The following is an 18,855-nucleotide window of genomic DNA, read 5'->3' on the forward strand; positions in this document are numbered from 1 at the left end:
ATGACAGAAGTAAGTGCAAGAAGGGGTTGGGAAACCAGGTCGGAGATCTTCCGGCAATGCGCGAGTTTAGTCAGGATATAAGACTGCAGGATAGTCGCAACATTCCCCAGTAGCGAGTTAGTAAGGCAGGTGTTATGAGATTGTGGGTAGGCCGTAGCATTCAGTAGTAGCCTACTTAGCGGAGTATGGGCGAGGGCCCGTATCTCCTAGTTAACGGAGTGCGGGTGAGGGCCCGTATCTCCTAGTTCGTGGAGTGTGGGTAGGGGCCCATATCTCTGAATTAGCATGATAAGAATCAGGAAAGAATAGCAAGTTAATATTAGAGGAGGAGTGGGCTTGCGTAGCCCTAGATAGGTAAGACCTTTAGGAGAGGCCGCTCTGAAGTATAGTTGGGTGAGACCCGTGGGCGAGGCCCGTGTACTTAGCAGGTGGGACCTGGTAGAGCCCTTAGGGTTTAGGTAGGGGATCAAGGATCCCATATCTTCTAGAGCCAGAATGGCTAGGTTGGTAGAGCAGTTCCGGTAGTCGTAGTACCTTTAGAAGTCATTGAGAGCGACTGAGGGATTGTTCTTACGTTCGGTAACCGATGGGGGACCGGTATTTCGAGTAATGGTAGGTCAGTTGGGACCAAAGTGGTCTCGGTTCATCCGGAAGGTGGATAAGAGTCAGCAGGACTTCAGACATGAGTAATGATAAAGGATTTTGTGCGTTCTCAGAGTAAATGAGATGACTCTATGATGCAGCTCTTGTCTGAGTCTTAACTGTTGCAGAGAGGGATCTTCTACTCGAAGGATTATCTAAATCACATGTCGGGTGGAGCTTTTAGTATTGGAGCATTGTATGCGAATCATTCAGTGGGTAAGGGTGTGATGACCGACACTCCAAGTGGCTGGGATTGCAGCTTCATTAGAGGATATTTCCTTGAAAGAGTTAGAAAAAGTTGTTACTTATGGCAAGCCGCCTTGGGAAGGCCAATGACAGCGTAGGGAACAAGGGTTAACCTCAAAATTTGGAAGTGACTCATCGAGTTGATGGGACGACTTAACGAGTAGGAGCGTGTTTTGGGTCGCGGGTTAAGTGACCTACTCGACGAGTCAGGGACTAACTCGGCGAGTTGGTCAGGGTTTGGGAAACCCTAAATACGGGCCTTGTAACCTATTTAAAGAACATTATAACACTCCATCAGCCTCCTTAATGCTCTCTCAAGACCAGAACGAAACCCTAGTGCCTTCCATGAGCTTTTGAGCCATTTGTGAGCATTCTTGAGTGTTTTGGAACTTGAAGAAGAAGGTGAATCCTTGGGGATACAAGAAGAGACTTGTAGTTCTAGAGAACTCTTGCATCCTTCTCCATTTTCTGGTAAGAAAGCTTCAACCTTGATCATTATGCACTTAGATCTCTTATTTGTCACTTTTGGGGGTTTTTGGTCCAAGAACCCTACCATGAGAGGAATGGACGTCCCAAGGGCTTATGTTTTCAGATCTAGCACCATTAAGGGCTAATATGACATAAAGGTGCAAGATTTATGCCATAGGAATCCCCATGCAAACATAAGAAGTGTTCCTTTGGCCTTTTTAGCTCAAAAGAACATGAGTGGAGGAAAAAGGCGGTAGCTTTGCATGGTTATGAAGTGGTTGGGTCCAGATCTATGTTTTGGATGCTTTAAGACCCTCAGGAATCGATTGAATAGTTTTGGATATAGAGGGACTCGGCGAGTCAGACTGTTTCCTTGCCCAAAACCCTTCTGCTAGCAGGTATGAGTTAGGTTAGTAAGGGACTCAGTCAGTCTGGGTTCATAGTGGACCTGAAGATCATCGTACTCGACGAGTTCAAGGAGGAACTTGGTGAGTCCAAGGTAATATCCCTAATTTATGAACGTGGACTCGACGAGTTCAAAGGAGAACTCGACGAGTCAGATGAAGAAGGGTCCCAAAGTGTTGAAGGCGTACTCGACGAGTAAGACCGAAGTCCAAAAGTAACCTGTGAATTATGGGACACGATGAGTTGACGAGTCAACTCGGCGAGTTGAAGTTAACTAGGCGCGTTGACTTTGATCAAGCTTGACCTAGTTTGGCTTTTGAGGGTATTGTGGTCTAAGTGTTATTTTCGGTATTAATAGTTCGGGGAGCCGAAGGATCAACAGTTCAAGGGTCACTTGATAACAGTCAGAAGTGTTCAGCTAGCCTTCAGCAGTGCAAGTTTAGTCTCCTTATTGTTTGTATGGGTCTAAGGCACCAATTCCAGTCCATTATGTTTATGTTTATGTATAGTAGGAAGACCCGGCGGTTAGCCCTAGGCACTTATTTTTTATGTTCTAGGTTTCGACCTGATGTTGGGCGAGACCCGAGGAAGGTTAGAATGATAAAGGTCTTTGTGATTTATGCATGAGTAGGTATGATAGGTTTAGGACCGGGGGTCCAATGTCGGGATAAGCCCGTAGTATGTTAGATGATGGTATGTCTCCGGGCCGGGGGTCCGATGCCGAGGCAATCCCGAGGAAGATTCTTATGTTGTATGTTAGAGTATACCTGTTGTCTCTGTGATATTTGTATGTGCCTGGTAAGGAGGTGAGTGTGGGCGAGGTCTCGTTTCTCATCACTAGCTGAGTATGGATGGGGTTCCATATCTTAACATTAGGAGAGTAGGGGCAACGCCCGTGATAGGAAGGAGTGACTGTGGGCGGGGGCCCGTATCTCACTATTATCAAGAGTATGGACGGGGTTCCACAACTTAAGTAGCAGGATAGGGGCGAGGCCTTAGTTAGGTGAGGCCTTAGATCAGGGAACAGTTAGAGAGTGTTTATTTATTAGTATGCTATTTGATTGTATGTATGTAGCGGGCGAGGCCTGAAGGCAGGCGGGGCCTAAGAGAGACAAATCTGTATACCGAGCCGGGCTCGATGCCAACTGGGACCTGATGCCAGGCGGGGCCTGATGTCGGGCAAGGTCCGATGTAGTGGGCGGGGGCCCAGTACATGGTTATGTGTTCATGGTTATGCGTATATGGTATGTGGTAGGTTGGGGAACTCAGTAAGCTTCATGCTTACGGTTTTCAGTTTTGGTTTCAGGTACTTCCGGTAGCAGATGGAAGAGCTCAGGGTGATCGCATGACACACACACCAAACGAGTTTTAGCCTGGGATGTTTACTTTGATAAAATGAACAAGTGTTTTGAAATGATACTCTGTTGTGTTATATAATCCTTTAGTGATGGTTGAAATGACTTAATACTTATGGTTTTATTAATGTTTTAAAAATAATTTTTTGGTCATGATTTTTGGGATGTTTCATTAACCTTCTTGAATAAGGCATTGGACGATTTCTCAGTGGGCTTCCACCCTAATTTCGTCCACCCCTTTTATCCATATGATCCACAGCCCTAAATCCAATTATCTTATAATTCCAATTCCAGTCTCCTAAGTTTAATCAATATATTTTGATCACAAAATTAATTTCTTAATTAATTCCTGACCAGTATTAATTAATTAATATGATTTTTCTTTTAATATATTATTCATATAATATATTAATAAACCATAATATCCTCTTTCTCCACTAATCATCCAGTCAAGTTGCTCCGGTGAAGGCAACCCAAAAGGACCCTGGTACAACTAGATTAAGTACATACCAAATATAGTTATCGACTTAGACACTAATCCAACAGGTACGTACACCCGAAAGAACCCCGGGTGTAAAATGCTTATTGAAGATGTTGGGGACCCGATAGAGACCATGATTAACGTCCCCCTAGAGTGGTGTTTTACCCTGTAATTTCTTAACAAAACAATGGTTACGCCAAAACTCAAGATATCCATCATTCTTTACTGTTAATTCGGACACACTAAGAAGATATTTCGTTAAGTTAGGGACAACTAAAATAAATGGCAAGAAAATATGATGCGAATAACTGAAACTAACATGAGAAATAGACAAGTGATTACCATTTCCAATCTTCAACTTGTCTAGACCAATGTAGTCTTCAACAAGGTTGATTTTGCGAATGTCGAAAGTGACATGGTCGGTTGCTCGGTGTCAACATACCAGGGGGTCCATTATTGTGGATGAAGTAGCAGTTTGAGCAAGATTAGCATGTCGAGAGGAAGAACGTGAATTGAGGCATATGGACGGATAGTTGGTTTGGTTATTGCGTTGGTAACAGTCTATGGCTTCATGCCCTGGACGATTACACAACTAGCACATGGGTCGACGACGACAATTGTCATGCTTGCAATTTGGAGAGGCAACATTTAAGTTGTTGGAAGATGGAGTCGACCTACGATATAAGCGTTGAGCCATAAATTCTATAGACCCAAAGATGGGGAAGGTAGGAGTGATGGGTGGAGTGAGAATCAGAACATGGCGATTGTGCTCATGTTCTATTATAACTTCTTCTTTCTGAGGAAAACCTAAAAGATCGTCAACGAAGACCCCATCGGACTTCATCATGAAGGCTATGATAAAGGTGGCATAAGAGGAATCGAGTCTAGTAAGAATATAGCCAATTAAATCTTCCTCTGGAATTGGATTCAGATTCTCTACAAGAGAATCCACAATAAACCTCTTGCGTTCAATATAATCAAGCATCCAGAGAGAACCCTTGGAAGGTGTTTAGAATTAGACCTTCATCGTCATATGGCAGACCTTGGTTTGGGATTGAAATTTTTTTCTCAAGAGATGTCCAGGTAGTGTATGAGGTGCGGGCCTGAACAACAATGGAGAGAGCCCGTTCAGATAGGGCCGATTTCATCGATAAAAGAACAAATCGATCCTTTTTCTTCTAGATAGCATAGTCTGGATTAAGTTTGGGGACAGAGGCGATGTCTTCTTGAGAGTTGCTAGAGACATATGTTGTCGCAGGTGGAATGGAATTGAAGATGAAGGATTCCAAATCAAAGGTTTCGAGTGCTGAGATGATTGTAGATCACCATAGTGAATAATTATCTCGATCGAGCTTAATGTTGATTGATGGTATCTGAAGATTAATGGCGGTTGTGGAATTGGCGTGGGCCAAAAAAGAAGCACCTGACGTGGCCATAAAGGAGAAACGGATCAAGGAATTTATGAAGATGAAGGATTGATTCCAAATCAAAGGTTTCAAGTGCTGAGATGACTGTAGATCACCATAGTGAATAATTATCTCGATCATGCTTAATGTTGATCAATGGTATCTGAAGATTAATGGCGGTTATGAATTGGCATGGGCCAAAAGAGAAGCACCTGAAAGCGGCCATAAAGGAGAAACGGATCAAGGAATTTAGGGGAAAAAATTATAGGGCTCTTGCTAACATACAAAGGAAGAACTCTTGGACATTTTATCTATTTTCTTCGGTGTAGTGTACAAAGATTGTAGATATGCTTATAAACAATAGAAAATAAATGTGGCCTATCGATACGACACTACCTAACAATATACATAAAACTAGGTAAAAACATTTTGAACCCTTCAGATTCATGTTGAACACATGGTTATTAAATATTAATCAACCTATACAAAATTATATCACTGATTTAAGATGATTTTATGCAAAAGGTAATATTAGAGAATAAGAATTGTGTAGGCAACATGTTTTTGCGTAGTTCGACATAAATTCAGTGTTCTAATCAAATTAAAGCAGTATTAAATCAGAATAAAAAAGAAATTTGGATACATGTATTTGGGTTTTCGGAAAAAATAATATTTAAACCAGTTCTAAATCTGAATAAGAAACAGATTTGGATAGAGTCAAACCTAGTCGTACATAAGAAGCTGTAGACGAAACTTCTATCTGGGACCCACACGGCACGTGGAAAAAATCTGACGCACGAGCTGACGCTTTTTTAGTCAAACCCTAATTCTCACAACCCACACTTTACATTTCACAATTCACACACGTATCAAAAGCACAGAAAAAGTCAAACATTTGGTCTTCAACGACTCTCCTTGTTCTTTATATATACCCTTCCTGTTTCCACCATTAAAAGACTCTTTGAATCGAACTCATCTCCCTTTCTTTATTCATGGGCAATTTTACTTTGGATACTTCTGAACCTTTGGTGTTATTCAACAAGACTTCAAGGTGGAACCCGTTCTCGATGGTTCCAGGCGGCGCTGCTGCTGATGTTGTGGCTGAAGGCCAAGATAATCGTCGGAACGTTTTGAGTGAGATGGATCTATTTTCTACAAGAAACCACAGTCATAATAGGGTTGTTGTGAAGAAGGAGAATTTTCTTGGGAATGATCTTGATCTAAATGTAAGTAATTAAAATGTAAATTGCTTTTTAATTTGTATCATTTAATTTTTATTATTATTTAATTTTTGCTTATTATTCTTAATCCTTCTCATTGATAGACCGGTTTGAATCTTGTTACGATGGTAAGTAATCGATCAAAGATGGGCGATGACATTTCAACCACTGGCGAAGACCAAACTATTGATAAGGTGTGTTCATCAAATTTATTAGAAAGAAATAGTAATTTGTAACATTATTATAGCACAATCTTGTTTTAATATATTTGAAATCTGGGATATAAATATCTTGATCTGTTGCAATATAATATTTTATCAAAGATTTTTGCAAAATATATATTTTGTATATTATACACCTAACAAGTAATATTCTATAAGGCAAATGATTTTAAGGTTCTAAAAATGCCGAAATTAACAATTCTTACTTCGTACTATTTAACGCCATCAAATTTTTTAATCTGATCTAAATTACTTTTGTTTTTATGTTGATTTTCAGTTGAAAGATATACAAAATGAGTTAGAAAGAATGAACATCGAGAACCAAAGACTAAGAGAGATGTGCTTACAAGTTAGCAACAATTACAACGCCTTACAAACGCATTTTGTGACTCTAATGCATCAACAAGAACAAGAAATGAGAAATGAAAACATTCAAAATCTAGATCAGAATGCCAATGATCATCTTTCTCATGATCAAGTTTCAGTAGCAGTGCCAAGACAGTTCATGGAATTACGACAAAGTACTCATGATCATTTGATATCTCGTGATTCTTCATCAGAAGAAAAGACAATTGATAGAGACACCAAGACTATCGCTCGCGAAGATACCCCAGATTCAGACGTATGGACATCTAACAAAGTTCCCAAATTGGTTGTCCCCGAAAACATTGAACATACAAATGACCCAACAATGCGTAAAGTTCGTGTTTCAGTTAGGGCACGTTCAGAAGCACCAATGGTAAATAATTAGATTGAACTTATTCAAAGAATATACAACAGTTTTTGTTCATTTGTAGTGATCTAATTATGTTAAGATATAATGGGGTGCATATATGCAGATTTCTGACGGATGTCAATGGCGAAAGTATGGGCAAAAAATGGCAAAAGGGAACCCATGTCCACGAGCATACTACCGTTGCACGATGGCAGTGGGGTGCCCGGTTCGGAAACAAGTTCAAAGATGGGCTGATGATCAGACAATTTTAGTAACCACCTACGAAGGGACTCACAACCACCCACTGCCGCCAGCAGCAGTAGCAATGGCGTCAACTACATCAGCTGCAGCCACCATGTTGCTCTCTGGTTCAACCTCGAGTGTGGATGGTTTCATGAACTCTAACCTTTTGGCTCAGGCAATTCGACCACCCAATATCGCCACAATATCTGCCTCAGCCCCATTTCCTACGATTACATTAGACCTTACTCACCCTCCAAATTCAACTCCAATATTTGAGGGTTATAATAACCCTGCAGCATCACAATTTGCAATGCCATTACAAGCGTTTCACCAAGGTGGTAGTGGTGCCATGGTATACAACCAATCAAGATTTTCTGGTCTCCATTTATCTAACAACGAATTGTCCAATCAAGTGTTACAGTATCAGCAAACTGCACCACCGCAACACCACCAATCTCAGCCGCATGCATCATTTGGGCATTCACTTAGTGCTGCTACGGCTGCCATCACCGCTGATCCAAATTTCACTGCAGCCTTAGCTGCTGCGATCACATCGATTATGGGCGGTAATGGTAGCACCATCAGTCCCAAAAACGAGGAAAACAACAACCGTGAGATGGGGTGAAGCTGTTTTTTGAAATTATTTTTTTTTTTCCTTTATTCACCATTTTTTCATTTGTACGGGTACTTAAATGTGAATTATCATTTCCTCGAAGCAAGTATACATATGTAATATTATACATTTATATCTTTGTTTATTTGACACGAATATATATATTATTAATTACTTAATAAGTAGAGTAGTAGACTTTTTTGAATTTGAATTTGAATTTGATCTTTTGGTTTGAAATTGAGAGAGAGGGTTTGTCGTAGCTAGGTAACTTCTTCAATGATACTTTAATTCTATACGAAGCCGACTTCAACAAAAAATTATTATATTATTTTCTAAATATGTCATTATGATGGAGTTTCTTCCTCATCAATTCAAATTTGTTTTGTTTTCTACAAAAGAAATGAAATATTTTTCTAATTTTTACTTTTTTTTTTATTTTTTATTCATGTTATGTTTCTATTTTTTTTATTAACGACTATTTTTTTATTAACGACTATCCGTTAAATGATAAATTTCATATTTAATAAAATTAATTAATTAGATAAAATATTTGTTACCATTAATATATATATATATATATATATATATATATATATATATATATATATATATATATATATATATATATATATATATATATATATATATATATAATCATTTGAGAACTAATAATTCCTGAGAAGTAAAGGTTGACCATTAGATCAAAAATTTAAGGGTGTAGATTAAAGATGACATAATTGTTATTATAAGTGCATTTAATGACGTTTTAGGCTTTTATCACCTTAGGGGTAAATTTGGTATAAAAATATCTTTTAAAAAATCAACAAAATATAAATTACCAATTAATTTAAAATTCATACATTACTCTCTCTCTCTCTCTCTCTCTCTCTCTCTCTCTCTCCACCACGTATTTTCTTTCTCCATTCAATCGCCTCCCTCCTCCCTCCATTAACCACCTTCCACCATTACCTCTATCGCCAGTAAATGGAGATTTCCAATCCGCACTCATTAATCTCTATATCATTGACACCGCTTTATATCAATAGATCTAACTGATTTCGAGGTCTCTGTCATTATTTCCAACATAAAAAAACTCGATTGAAGATGATATGATTGTGAATTGATCCATTTGCGACTATCGATAGTTATATTTTCCGTTCTCATCTGTTTCTGAATCCTCATTTAACTCAGTTCACTCCGATCGATCACACTACGCTCCTAAATTAGATTTCTCTCTTATTTCTCCTCTTAGAGCGCCTTCATCACAAGAGCTTTCTCCATTGCTCATTGATTGCTCAATGATCTGGTTTGGCCGACGATTATAGATATGATAAAGCAAAATCAACGAATAATCGTGTTCACTTCCAAATCGACAAAAGAGGCACACGAGGGAATCGCTTATGAGCGGAGATACATCGTCAAAAATCAATGTACGTTTTGATTTCTGAGCTAATTTATTTAAACTTGTGTTTATTGAATCTAGATCTAATATCATGATTTAATTTTGGATCTAAACCATTGTTCGATGAGTCAGTTCTCAACTTGAAATTGGTGCATAAAATACATGATTTTCTTTGGTAATGTATGATATTTATACTCTATTCATCATTGTTCCTTAATCAATGAATATTTGTGCATAATATACATGATTTTCTGCCACAGTGGAGCCCATCAATGTGTATGTGTAGAGTTATAACATTGTTGCCTTCAACAAAATCTAAAATTTTTCTTGCTATGATTTGATTTGCAACAATTTTGCTTCAATTAGTTTTTGGAGTTTTAATTTCATTAATTACTTTGGATCTGGATTTGGTTTTGGTTTTTGCTAGCTTTTGAGTTATTAAGTTCTGACAAATTAAATGGAAAAATAATGAAGTTTCAATCGATCTTTATTTGAGTACTTATGTTGTAAATTTATAATCAACCTTATGATATGTGTTTGAGTTTCTATATAAATCTTACATATAGATATTCTAGAATTCGTCCAAAAGGAATGACATGTGAATGGTGCAACATTATGGTTAGGGTTTAATCGGACAAATGCTACCATCAGGTTTCATATTGCTTTTGGGATTGATCATATTATCCTAGTTATCAAGATTCTTCATGAAGCTGAGTAGTATCAAACTTGACCTTTAAAGTTGAAATATATCTCTACTTTGTTAAAACATAGGACCAATCTTTGAACTTTATTGCATCACTATGGCATAACCTGTTAGGGTCTGTGCATATAATTCTATGCCTATTGTATGTGTATGAGAACTTCATGCTAGATTAGGGCTAAGGATCTTGGAAGATGCCTTATGTGCCTGATGTATGTGCTTATTGAATTGTATGATAGTACTGACTAGTCAGTGATATGATAGTATGATTAGGATTTTCTTGGTTTTGGTTGCTCAATGCCCGAATGTGGCTTGCTTTGTGCTTTTAGGAGTCCTAGTTATCTTTAATTAGATAGTAAACGAATACGTTATGTTACATATTATGAGGACTAAATAATTTAAGAAGGTTAGGTCTAGCCCTATTTCGCAGCTCTTATCTGAGTCCAACCGTTTTAGGGTAGGACCTCTCATTCGAAGAATTATCTGGTCATAGTAATATGTAATGGTATTCACGAGCTAGTTAGGAAGAGATAGCAGGGGCTACTTATGCAACCGATAGAGGAGAGTGGGTCAGAGGTTACCCTAGGGTAAGCCTAGGATGAGGTTAGTGCAGCGAGTAGTAATAGTGAAATGAACTTGGTGAGGTTAAGGCAATCCTTGAGGAAAGTACAGATAGATATGGAAGGTAGTATGGGCCCATACTACTAAAAGCAGAGTATCCGTACTCGAATTAAGGAGAGATAAGATCAAACCAGGGAACTTGAAGTGAGTATAAGGTCTCTCGATATTATGTATGACTCTAATGATTATGAGGTTTGTTTTAGAATGGTGATGACATGTCACGGAGAGGGAGGTTCAGGGTATGGGTCAGGTTTGGGTGCAGGTTCTGAGCCAGTTAATGATGGACTGCATGAGTTCATTGCATCCGAGATTACAAGAGGCATCCTTGAGGCGACCCTGGGGATTTTCGGGTTGATCAAGGAGGGTATCATTTAGCTGATGGAGGATCGCCTTAGGGCATTCAGGAGTGACATGGCACCTGGCCAGTCAGGGACTCACACACTCTCCTTCAAGGATTTCAGGGGATACAGAGCGCCAGATTTCAGCAGGGTGAAGGACCCCATTATGACGAGGTGATGTATCATGAACATTGAGTCTGCGCAGGTCATGAGCTTCTGCCCTGTACGGTTGCAGGTCAGGTTTGCTGTTGGTTGTTTGAGAGAAAGGGCCAGAGACTGGTGGGAGGCGGTCAGTGACATGTTGGGAGCCCTAGCCGTTGATTCTATGACCTGGTCGGACTTTGTGACTTGATTTTGATTTGAGTTTATGCCAGTTGTGGAGATTTAACAGCTAGCCAGGTAGTTTCTGGATATGAGACAAACGACTGAGTCAGTGGCGGAGATTACCGCCAAGTTCAAGGATAGGACCTTATTTGTGCCTCAGTATGCGGGGGATGAGGAAATTAAGAAGACCCAGTACCATGATTATGTTGAGAGCTGACATTCGGAAACATGTTAGTCACTCGGCATGCCTGACATTGGATGACATGAGAGAGAGAGAGAGAGAGAGAGAGAGAGAGGGAGAGGGAGATTGATATAGAGCACATCAGGAAGAGGAAGACAGAGACAAGGTAGACGACTGGGGTTTCGTAGAAGAAACCCAAGGGACTTGACTCTAGGTCAAAGGGCCAGTAGGGCCGGAGCTGCTGTGGGAAATGTGGCAAGTCGCATGGGGGAGTATCTAGGTTAGGGGGATCGGGCTGCTATAAGTGCGACAAGCTTGGGCACTTCGGCAGGGATTGTACTATACCCCCACTGTTCAGACATCAGAACTGATTTGTTTCCATTGCAATCAGAAGGTCCATAAAAAGGCCAACTGCCCGAGATTGACATCAAGAGCGCCAATGGTGGAGCTAGCTCCCACGACCCTGCGGATCACGGATGGCCAACAGGGCAAGACAGATGTTGTAGTGGTGAGGAGCCGAGCCTTCCATTTGACTACCAAGGAGGCGCGTGCCACACTAGATGTGGTGACTGGTACGTTTCTTCTCCCTATCTTTTATTACATGTTAGTTTTAATATTTCTATTCTATGTGTTTTGTTCAGGATTGTTCCATGTGAACAACATTTCAGTACATGTATTATTTGACTCAGGGATACCTGATCGTTCGTATCTCTTTCACTCAGCAAGAGGTTTGCTGAACCTACAGGCATGTTGGATTGTCCTTTAGAGGTTGAGATTGCTGATGACCGATCCGTCCGGGCATTAGAGGTTTACATAGATTGTGTCTTGAGGATGTATGACGAGCGTTACCTCGTGGATTTGGTTCCCATTCTTTTGCATGGAAAGAAAATCATCACAGGCATCGATTGGTTTAGCCCTAATGAGGCGGTGATTGAATATAAGCAACAGCTGGTTCATGTCAGGCCCCAGGTGGGGGAGAGTTGGTGATCCAGGGTGAGAGGCCGTAGTGTGGTCCAACTTTGTGTTCAGCAGCGAGGGCTAGGCGCTACTACATGTGTTTTACAAATTTCATATTTCATTCAATTCTAACTTTTCCTTTGACTATTTTGTCTACTTACTCATCGACTTTTCTCTTACATTTTTGCCATATGTGCTCTAAGTCTCGCTTTGTAAAATGAATAAGACAATAGAAATATCTCTTTTATTTTTTTGCATCTAAACCTTATTATTATTGATTAAACTCACTTTGAAATGTCATGACATTTACAAATTTCAATCAAGTGTCCATAGATTTCACTAAACTAATTTGAACCTCGTCAATGACACTGGGTTTTTACTAGTTTTCATATTATGTATAATTATCTTTATAAATAATAATAAAATAATAATTTACCAAATAACATAATTCATTTTAATTAATCAATTAAAAAGAAATTAACTTTGTTGTAAAAATTCCGACTAGGTCCCAGTTAATCTTTGATTAATCCCATGACGCTATCCGACCAACTAGAAAATGCTTAATGATTAATCCATGCCTACAAATAGAGCGAAATAGTAGCAAACGATGATATTTTAACACTTTAAATAAGTTATATCTTAATAAAACTATTTAAGGAATGATTAGGGTTGTATTAATCATTTTAACCTATTTTATTATAATATTAGTGGTTTTACGAACTTTGTTATAATAGTTATATTTAATTTTGTAATTCAAAATATTCAATATTTACTCTTACATGGATTTTTTATTGAAAATTATGGGAAATTGTCTGTTATTTTATTCCCCAACATGAGTGGGTTTTGTTTATCTTCAATCGAGTCACACCCTTATGAAAAGATCGTCCCAATAACTCTCGAAGAACATGGGATTCTTCGCATACCTATTCTCTACAAGCTAGAAAGAAAAGAAAGATCCTAACTCAACACATCCTTTATATTCTCAATCGATGGTTGGCAAAAGAATCTACAACAAATGAATTTTTCTCATGTCATACATGTAAGAAAAATAAGATGAACAAGGGGCTCTTCCTCAGAAATTGATGGTTGGGTTTAGTCTTAGTTTCTACATCTATAAAATTGATTACCAAATAATAAAAATCCTTGAACTGAGATAGCATTGGTAAGATGTGCGTTCGTTGATATAAAACACAAAAAACTTCGATTTCATATTTATGCTCTGTTTTCAGACTATAAACATATAAAAAAGCTTTGATTTTAATTTAAGTAAAGTTAATGGTAGATCTTACGTTGCACAAACCACCACTCATGTAGGTTTCAGACGAGAGAAATTTGACATATATGCCAAAACCTCCATAGGAATCATATTGTGAACATATTTGCTAGATGGGTCTTAAAAACCCATTACACTGCTCCCTTTCTTGTTATTGGCACTAGGATGTCGACGAAGAAGATGAGCGAAAGAACCACTTTGGGATCCCCCTACTGGAAGCTTCGTCTTATTTAAACCCACAACTCATTCGTGGATTTCAAATTCAAAATAAGGAAATAGATCTCAACTTCATTTAGTTCTCTCACTAGAAAACTTCTAAGATTTCAATGAAAATCTCTCTTTCTCTCTCTCTCTCTCTCTCCCTCTCTTTCTCTCTACACCATTATCTCTCTATCTCACATCCTCACTATTGTTTTCGGAAAATGCAAGCAACGTTTAAGGTAAAAGATACAAGGTTTTTATGGAAAAGAAAACTCCATTTTTTATTGTATCTTAAGCTTTTCTCCTTTTTTGTGCTTATAGGCTTCTGATGTGCTGTGTTAAAAGGATAAAAGAATATGATTTTAGACACCAATTTGTTCTTCAAGTAATAACTAAAGAGGTTAAATATGAAGGCCATGAAGGCAACAGTGATCAGATAACCATTTGAGATTTTTGCCCGAAAACGGAGAGGGTAGATGATGGCACGGTTAAAGTAGTTGACAATGGAAGGTGAGGATGCAATTTATATCATTCGGGGACGTGAATCAGAGGTAGGGGCAACTTTTGTATCCATGGCTAAATTCGGGTTGAAGGGTGTGTTAGGACCTCTCTGCCGGTTCTTGTCTCATGAAGGATCTAGGGTTCGAAGGATGTCCTGAATGCCTGATAGGGTCTAATATGCTAGGGGTCTAGCTCGCATTGATCTTTGGCTATGTGTTCTTGTGGGTATTTAGTAAGATTATGGGATGGGCCCATGACGGTTGTGTATGTTTGGTAAGTCAAGGACTTGGCTCGTAACATTCTATAGGAGGAGATAGGTTGTACCAGGAATGGTTGTAAGACTGTGGAAGGGGTGTGTATTGTAGTATGTTATGGCTCCTGTTGTTTTGGTAAGTGTTAAGTGGGACGTTAAACGGATTCCTACATGTCGGTGGAATGATGGTCATGTATCTATAGGCCCACCAGGCGCTAATTAGGAATCTTTATGGCTGAAATTGAGTGATGACAAGAATGGTGAGGAACCATGAGCTTCTCATTCCAATGGATGGATGGTGACATGATGTGTCATGGAACCTCTTGGATTTCATCGATGTGTTGGGCCGGTAGTTATGACGTGGAGATCTACATGGTGTAATTTGTTTGGTCTTTTATCAGTATGTGAATATTATTGTTGGCTCAGTAGCCAACATGTATGGTTTGGGTTTCACAAGGATTTTTACTTGTTGGAAGAGTCATAGATGGCTATAGCCAGTTCCTCACGGAGTTGCCTAGTGGATTTTCATCGTTGTTGCAAAATCAGTTTCAAGTAGGTCGAGTTTCTAGTGGTAGAGTTTTTTGTAGGATTCCTGGATGAATTGTTAGTTAAAATGTAGCCCTTAGCGCATGTGGGATGTATGCTGCCCAAGATTCCTTACTGGATTGACCCCTGATACGCTCGTGGGAGCGGTGAGATGATGATGACTCTTCTGGAAGTCAAGTATGTACCTGAGAACTTATAGGCGGTTTCAAATGAATGATCATCAACCTCTATGTTTGTCCCTAGGAAATTTAGGAATGATGGATCCCTGATTCTATGAAGTATATGTCAGCTTAGTCGCAGTTACGAGATTTTCCGGCTTGATTAGTTCGCTGTGAGTAGGGTCGTACAGTTGGGGGAGAGGGAGGTGGTTGTTGTAGTTGAATGCTTTCAAGTGTTTGCATTGTTTGACACCAGTTGGGCTTTGTGTGTTATCTCGAGTTTAATTTGGATGCGTTGGTTATACAAAGGGGTCGACAGGATTATAAGGATTGTGATCATTTAATTAATATTCTAACCGAGTAAGACTTCGAAGAAGAAATCTTATTTAAGTGGGGGAGAGTAGTAACACTGAGTTTTGAAAGTTTCTTTTATCAAGATAAGGAGAATAACTGGATCAAGTAAATGTCTTTGGATTTAATGGAATAGAGCTTAGATCCTATCAGATGATGGCAATGCTTGGTTAAGTGCTTAAAGCCCTCGAATTGCGTTTTGAAGAATAAGGTAATATGGGAAAAGTTATCAAGCTTCTTTCATGAATTATGGTTTTAGTTCGACATGTGTTAAGCCAAAGATAAATAGATATGATTGTGGTTCTCATCAATACCTTTTCGTGCGTATAAAAAAGCCGAAAACAGAGTTGAAACAAAGAAGTTATGGTTGTTTGAAGTTGAATTGAAAATTGGGCATTTTGTCCTACGTAGGCCGTAGGAATGTTATGCAGGGTGTAGCCTCTATGCATGGCGTAATAAAACTTACGTAGGGTGTAAATGCTGAACTTTTGGATGCGGGTTTAAAGAACTTTGCAAAGTATAATCACAGTAGATCAAAACCCTAATTTTTCGGTTTGGAGCCCTATTAAAGGGCTCTAACTTATGGGAAACCCTCTGATAACCGGACTCCATCACCTAAGATCATTCCTTGAGAAACCCTACCCTCCTCTTTCTTGTTTTTAAGCCTAATGTCACTTATGAGCTTATTTCTCTATTAGAAGGTTGAATCTTGAAGAATAAGGTGGTGACAAAGTGTATAGATAGATTCAAGTGTAGATCTAGCAAGCTTGCATCATTCCTGGACCATTGTTAGTAAAAAGCTTCCAACTTGATCATTGGTTTCATAGATCTAGTTATTTGTCATAACTGCCACTTTTTGGTCCTTTGAGCTTGGATTTCGGAGTTAAGGAAACTCCAACACCTTTTAAGCTATATGGAACACTCTTGAGACTTATTGGGCTTGGAAATCAGTGCTTTTGTGCTTGTTCAATAATCGATGCAAGTTGTGTTAGCATTTTTGGTCATGTTAGTGCCTAAATTTTAGATCTTGAAAGTTTGTGACCTTGTTATTGATAAAGTTGCAAACTTTATCCATCTAAACATCATATTGCAACATCCCAAAAATTATAAGGTAAAAATTTCATTTTTAATTCAACATTAAACACCATTTATCCTTTTCAATCATTCAAAAGCATATTAAAGTAAAAATAGTTATCAGAGTACAATCCTAAAATCATAAAGTTGTGGAAACATGGGTGGATGCGCTGCAATCAAGTCGGGCCTTTCCCTTTCGAAACGGAAGTACCTGAACCATAACCATGAAACCGTAAGCACAAAGTTTAGCAAGTTCCCCAAAATACAACATACTATAAAAACAATGGGCCTTGCCCGAAAACCGTTAGGTCCCGCTCAAAACAGATCTGTTAGTAACATGCGATGGACCCCACCCAACACACTCATCAGGCCCCGCCTAGAATCAGGTCCATCCTGATATACATTCAAACATATACAGTACATGAAAGAGTCACACAGACAGTTCGCATATAAATAACGATAATCCATGGGCCGACATTGGTGCCTTCGACCCGACAAACACTGAGAGGAAACTCACCTCAAACCGAGATAACTGAAACACATGCTCTACTGCTACCGGGTTCCTCACACTAAACACAACCAAATTATAGGTAGTTAATATCAAGGACATTTCCTAAAATCCATGGTCAGATACATTCTCTATCATTTAAGTGGCTAACAAACCATTTTACCCTTCCCATATCTTACCCAACAACTCACGGCCTAACTCCCAAAAAACACAAGGCCCAAAAGACCCCAAAAGAGGGTTTCACGAGTATGCCCCACATACTACACGCTTATGCATAACGTTCAATTCATCACAAAATGATATCGGGAAAACATACATTACACTGAGTGTATGCATATGTATGCCCAACATACCCCCTTGGTGACCATTTCTCCTTTCAGGACTTAATGCTTATGACCAAAAACGTCCACACTCATATCTAATCTAAAAACGTCGAGTTAAATCATAAAGTTTCCACCTTTATGACTTTCCATGGTTAGAAAAGGTCCAAAAGCTAAAACCCTAACTAATTTATCCATTAAGACATCTTAACTCCTACATGGAAGGCATATGAGATCCAAGATCACATTTTTATGGTTCCTAAAAACTTCATAATGGATAAAGTTTCCAACTTTATCAATTAGAATGGTCCAAACAACCAAGATCTAGTCTTTAAGTCTCCTAGGGACCAAAAGTGCATCTTTTTAACTTTATCCATAACAAGGTCACAAAATCTGAAGATCTAAACTTTATTCACAAAAGTGACCAAAAGCTCATAAAACCCAAGACTATCTAGAACTGTCAAGTGAATCATCAATTCCAATCGACTACTGAACCGAAATATCAATCTCCAATCGACTTTAGAGACCGACAATCTCACACTTGGTTCTACCACCAAGCTCCTAATAAGAGTCTAACTGATAAGGGCTACCCTAGCCTAACCACCATACGTACATCAACCTCTAACCATAGATTCGACCCACTATAAGGTGATCTGGTGCCTTGCTTCAACCAATTTCCACTAGGTCTCACCCACACTATAATAACCATATCGGCGTCGTGCACGGGTCTCACCCAGTCTGCACAGTAGAACAGACCTCGCCCATGGGTCTCACCTAATTTAGTGTTGTATAGCACCAAAATTACCTTAGATCCAATGATCCTCATACCAACAAAGTGAAATCCTCCGATAATACTGTCCGTCTCGAACCAGGCACGTGCTGTTTCTTTTTCAACCCTACGACCACTCCAGCAATGGCGTACATCAATCCGGTGAATGCTACAACTATATTGCAAACTTACAGCACTTCCCTGACAACCTATCATACTTGTGTATGCTACAACTACCCTGGAATCTTACAACACTCCCACAACTGCCTATTAGCCCTATGAATGCTTCGAACGCCCCATAGTCTTACAACACTTCAATATCAGTCATGAGCCCAACTCATGGTCTTGTTCTCCATGTACTAT

At 39.1% G+C, this 18,855-nt stretch overlaps 1 protein-coding gene across 1 annotated transcript; it reads left to right on the plus strand.

Annotated features, from left to right (window-relative positions):
• The first annotated feature begins 5,939 nt into the window (after nucleotides 1–5,939).
• LOC111891013 (probable WRKY transcription factor 31) lies at nucleotides 5,940–8,208 on the plus strand. The gene is made up of 4 exons (XM_023887101.3): nucleotides 5,940–6,229; nucleotides 6,328–6,417; nucleotides 6,722–7,183; nucleotides 7,284–8,208. Exons 1-4 carry the CDS (start codon nucleotides 5,996–5,998, stop codon nucleotides 8,025–8,027), a joined length of 1,530 nt encoding a protein of 509 aa, XP_023742869.1. The 5' UTR covers nucleotides 5,940–5,995; the 3' UTR covers nucleotides 8,028–8,208.
• Nucleotides 8,209–18,855: the final 10,647 nt, after the last annotated feature.

This window comes from Lactuca sativa, chromosome 7, assembly GCF_002870075.4.
Source record: "Lactuca sativa cultivar Salinas chromosome 7, Lsat_Salinas_v11, whole genome shotgun sequence".
Classification (NCBI taxonomy): domain Eukaryota; kingdom Viridiplantae; phylum Streptophyta; class Magnoliopsida; order Asterales; family Asteraceae; genus Lactuca; species Lactuca sativa.

What these genes read in the sequence shown, in the direction of transcription:
- LOC111891013 (XM_023887101.3), top strand. Translation starts at nt 5,996, where the DNA reads ATGGGCAATTTTACTTTGGATACTTCTGAACCTTTGGTGTTATTCAAC. An exon ending in GGAATGATCTTGATCTAAAT is followed by an intron (nt 6,230 to 6,327) that starts GTAAGTAATTAA and finishes TCTCATTGATAG; the next exon opens with ACCGGTTTGAATCTTGTTAC. An exon ending in CACGTTCAGAAGCACCAATG is followed by an intron (nt 7,184 to 7,283) that starts GTAAATAATTAG and finishes GCATATATGCAG; the next exon opens with ATTTCTGACGGATGTCAATG.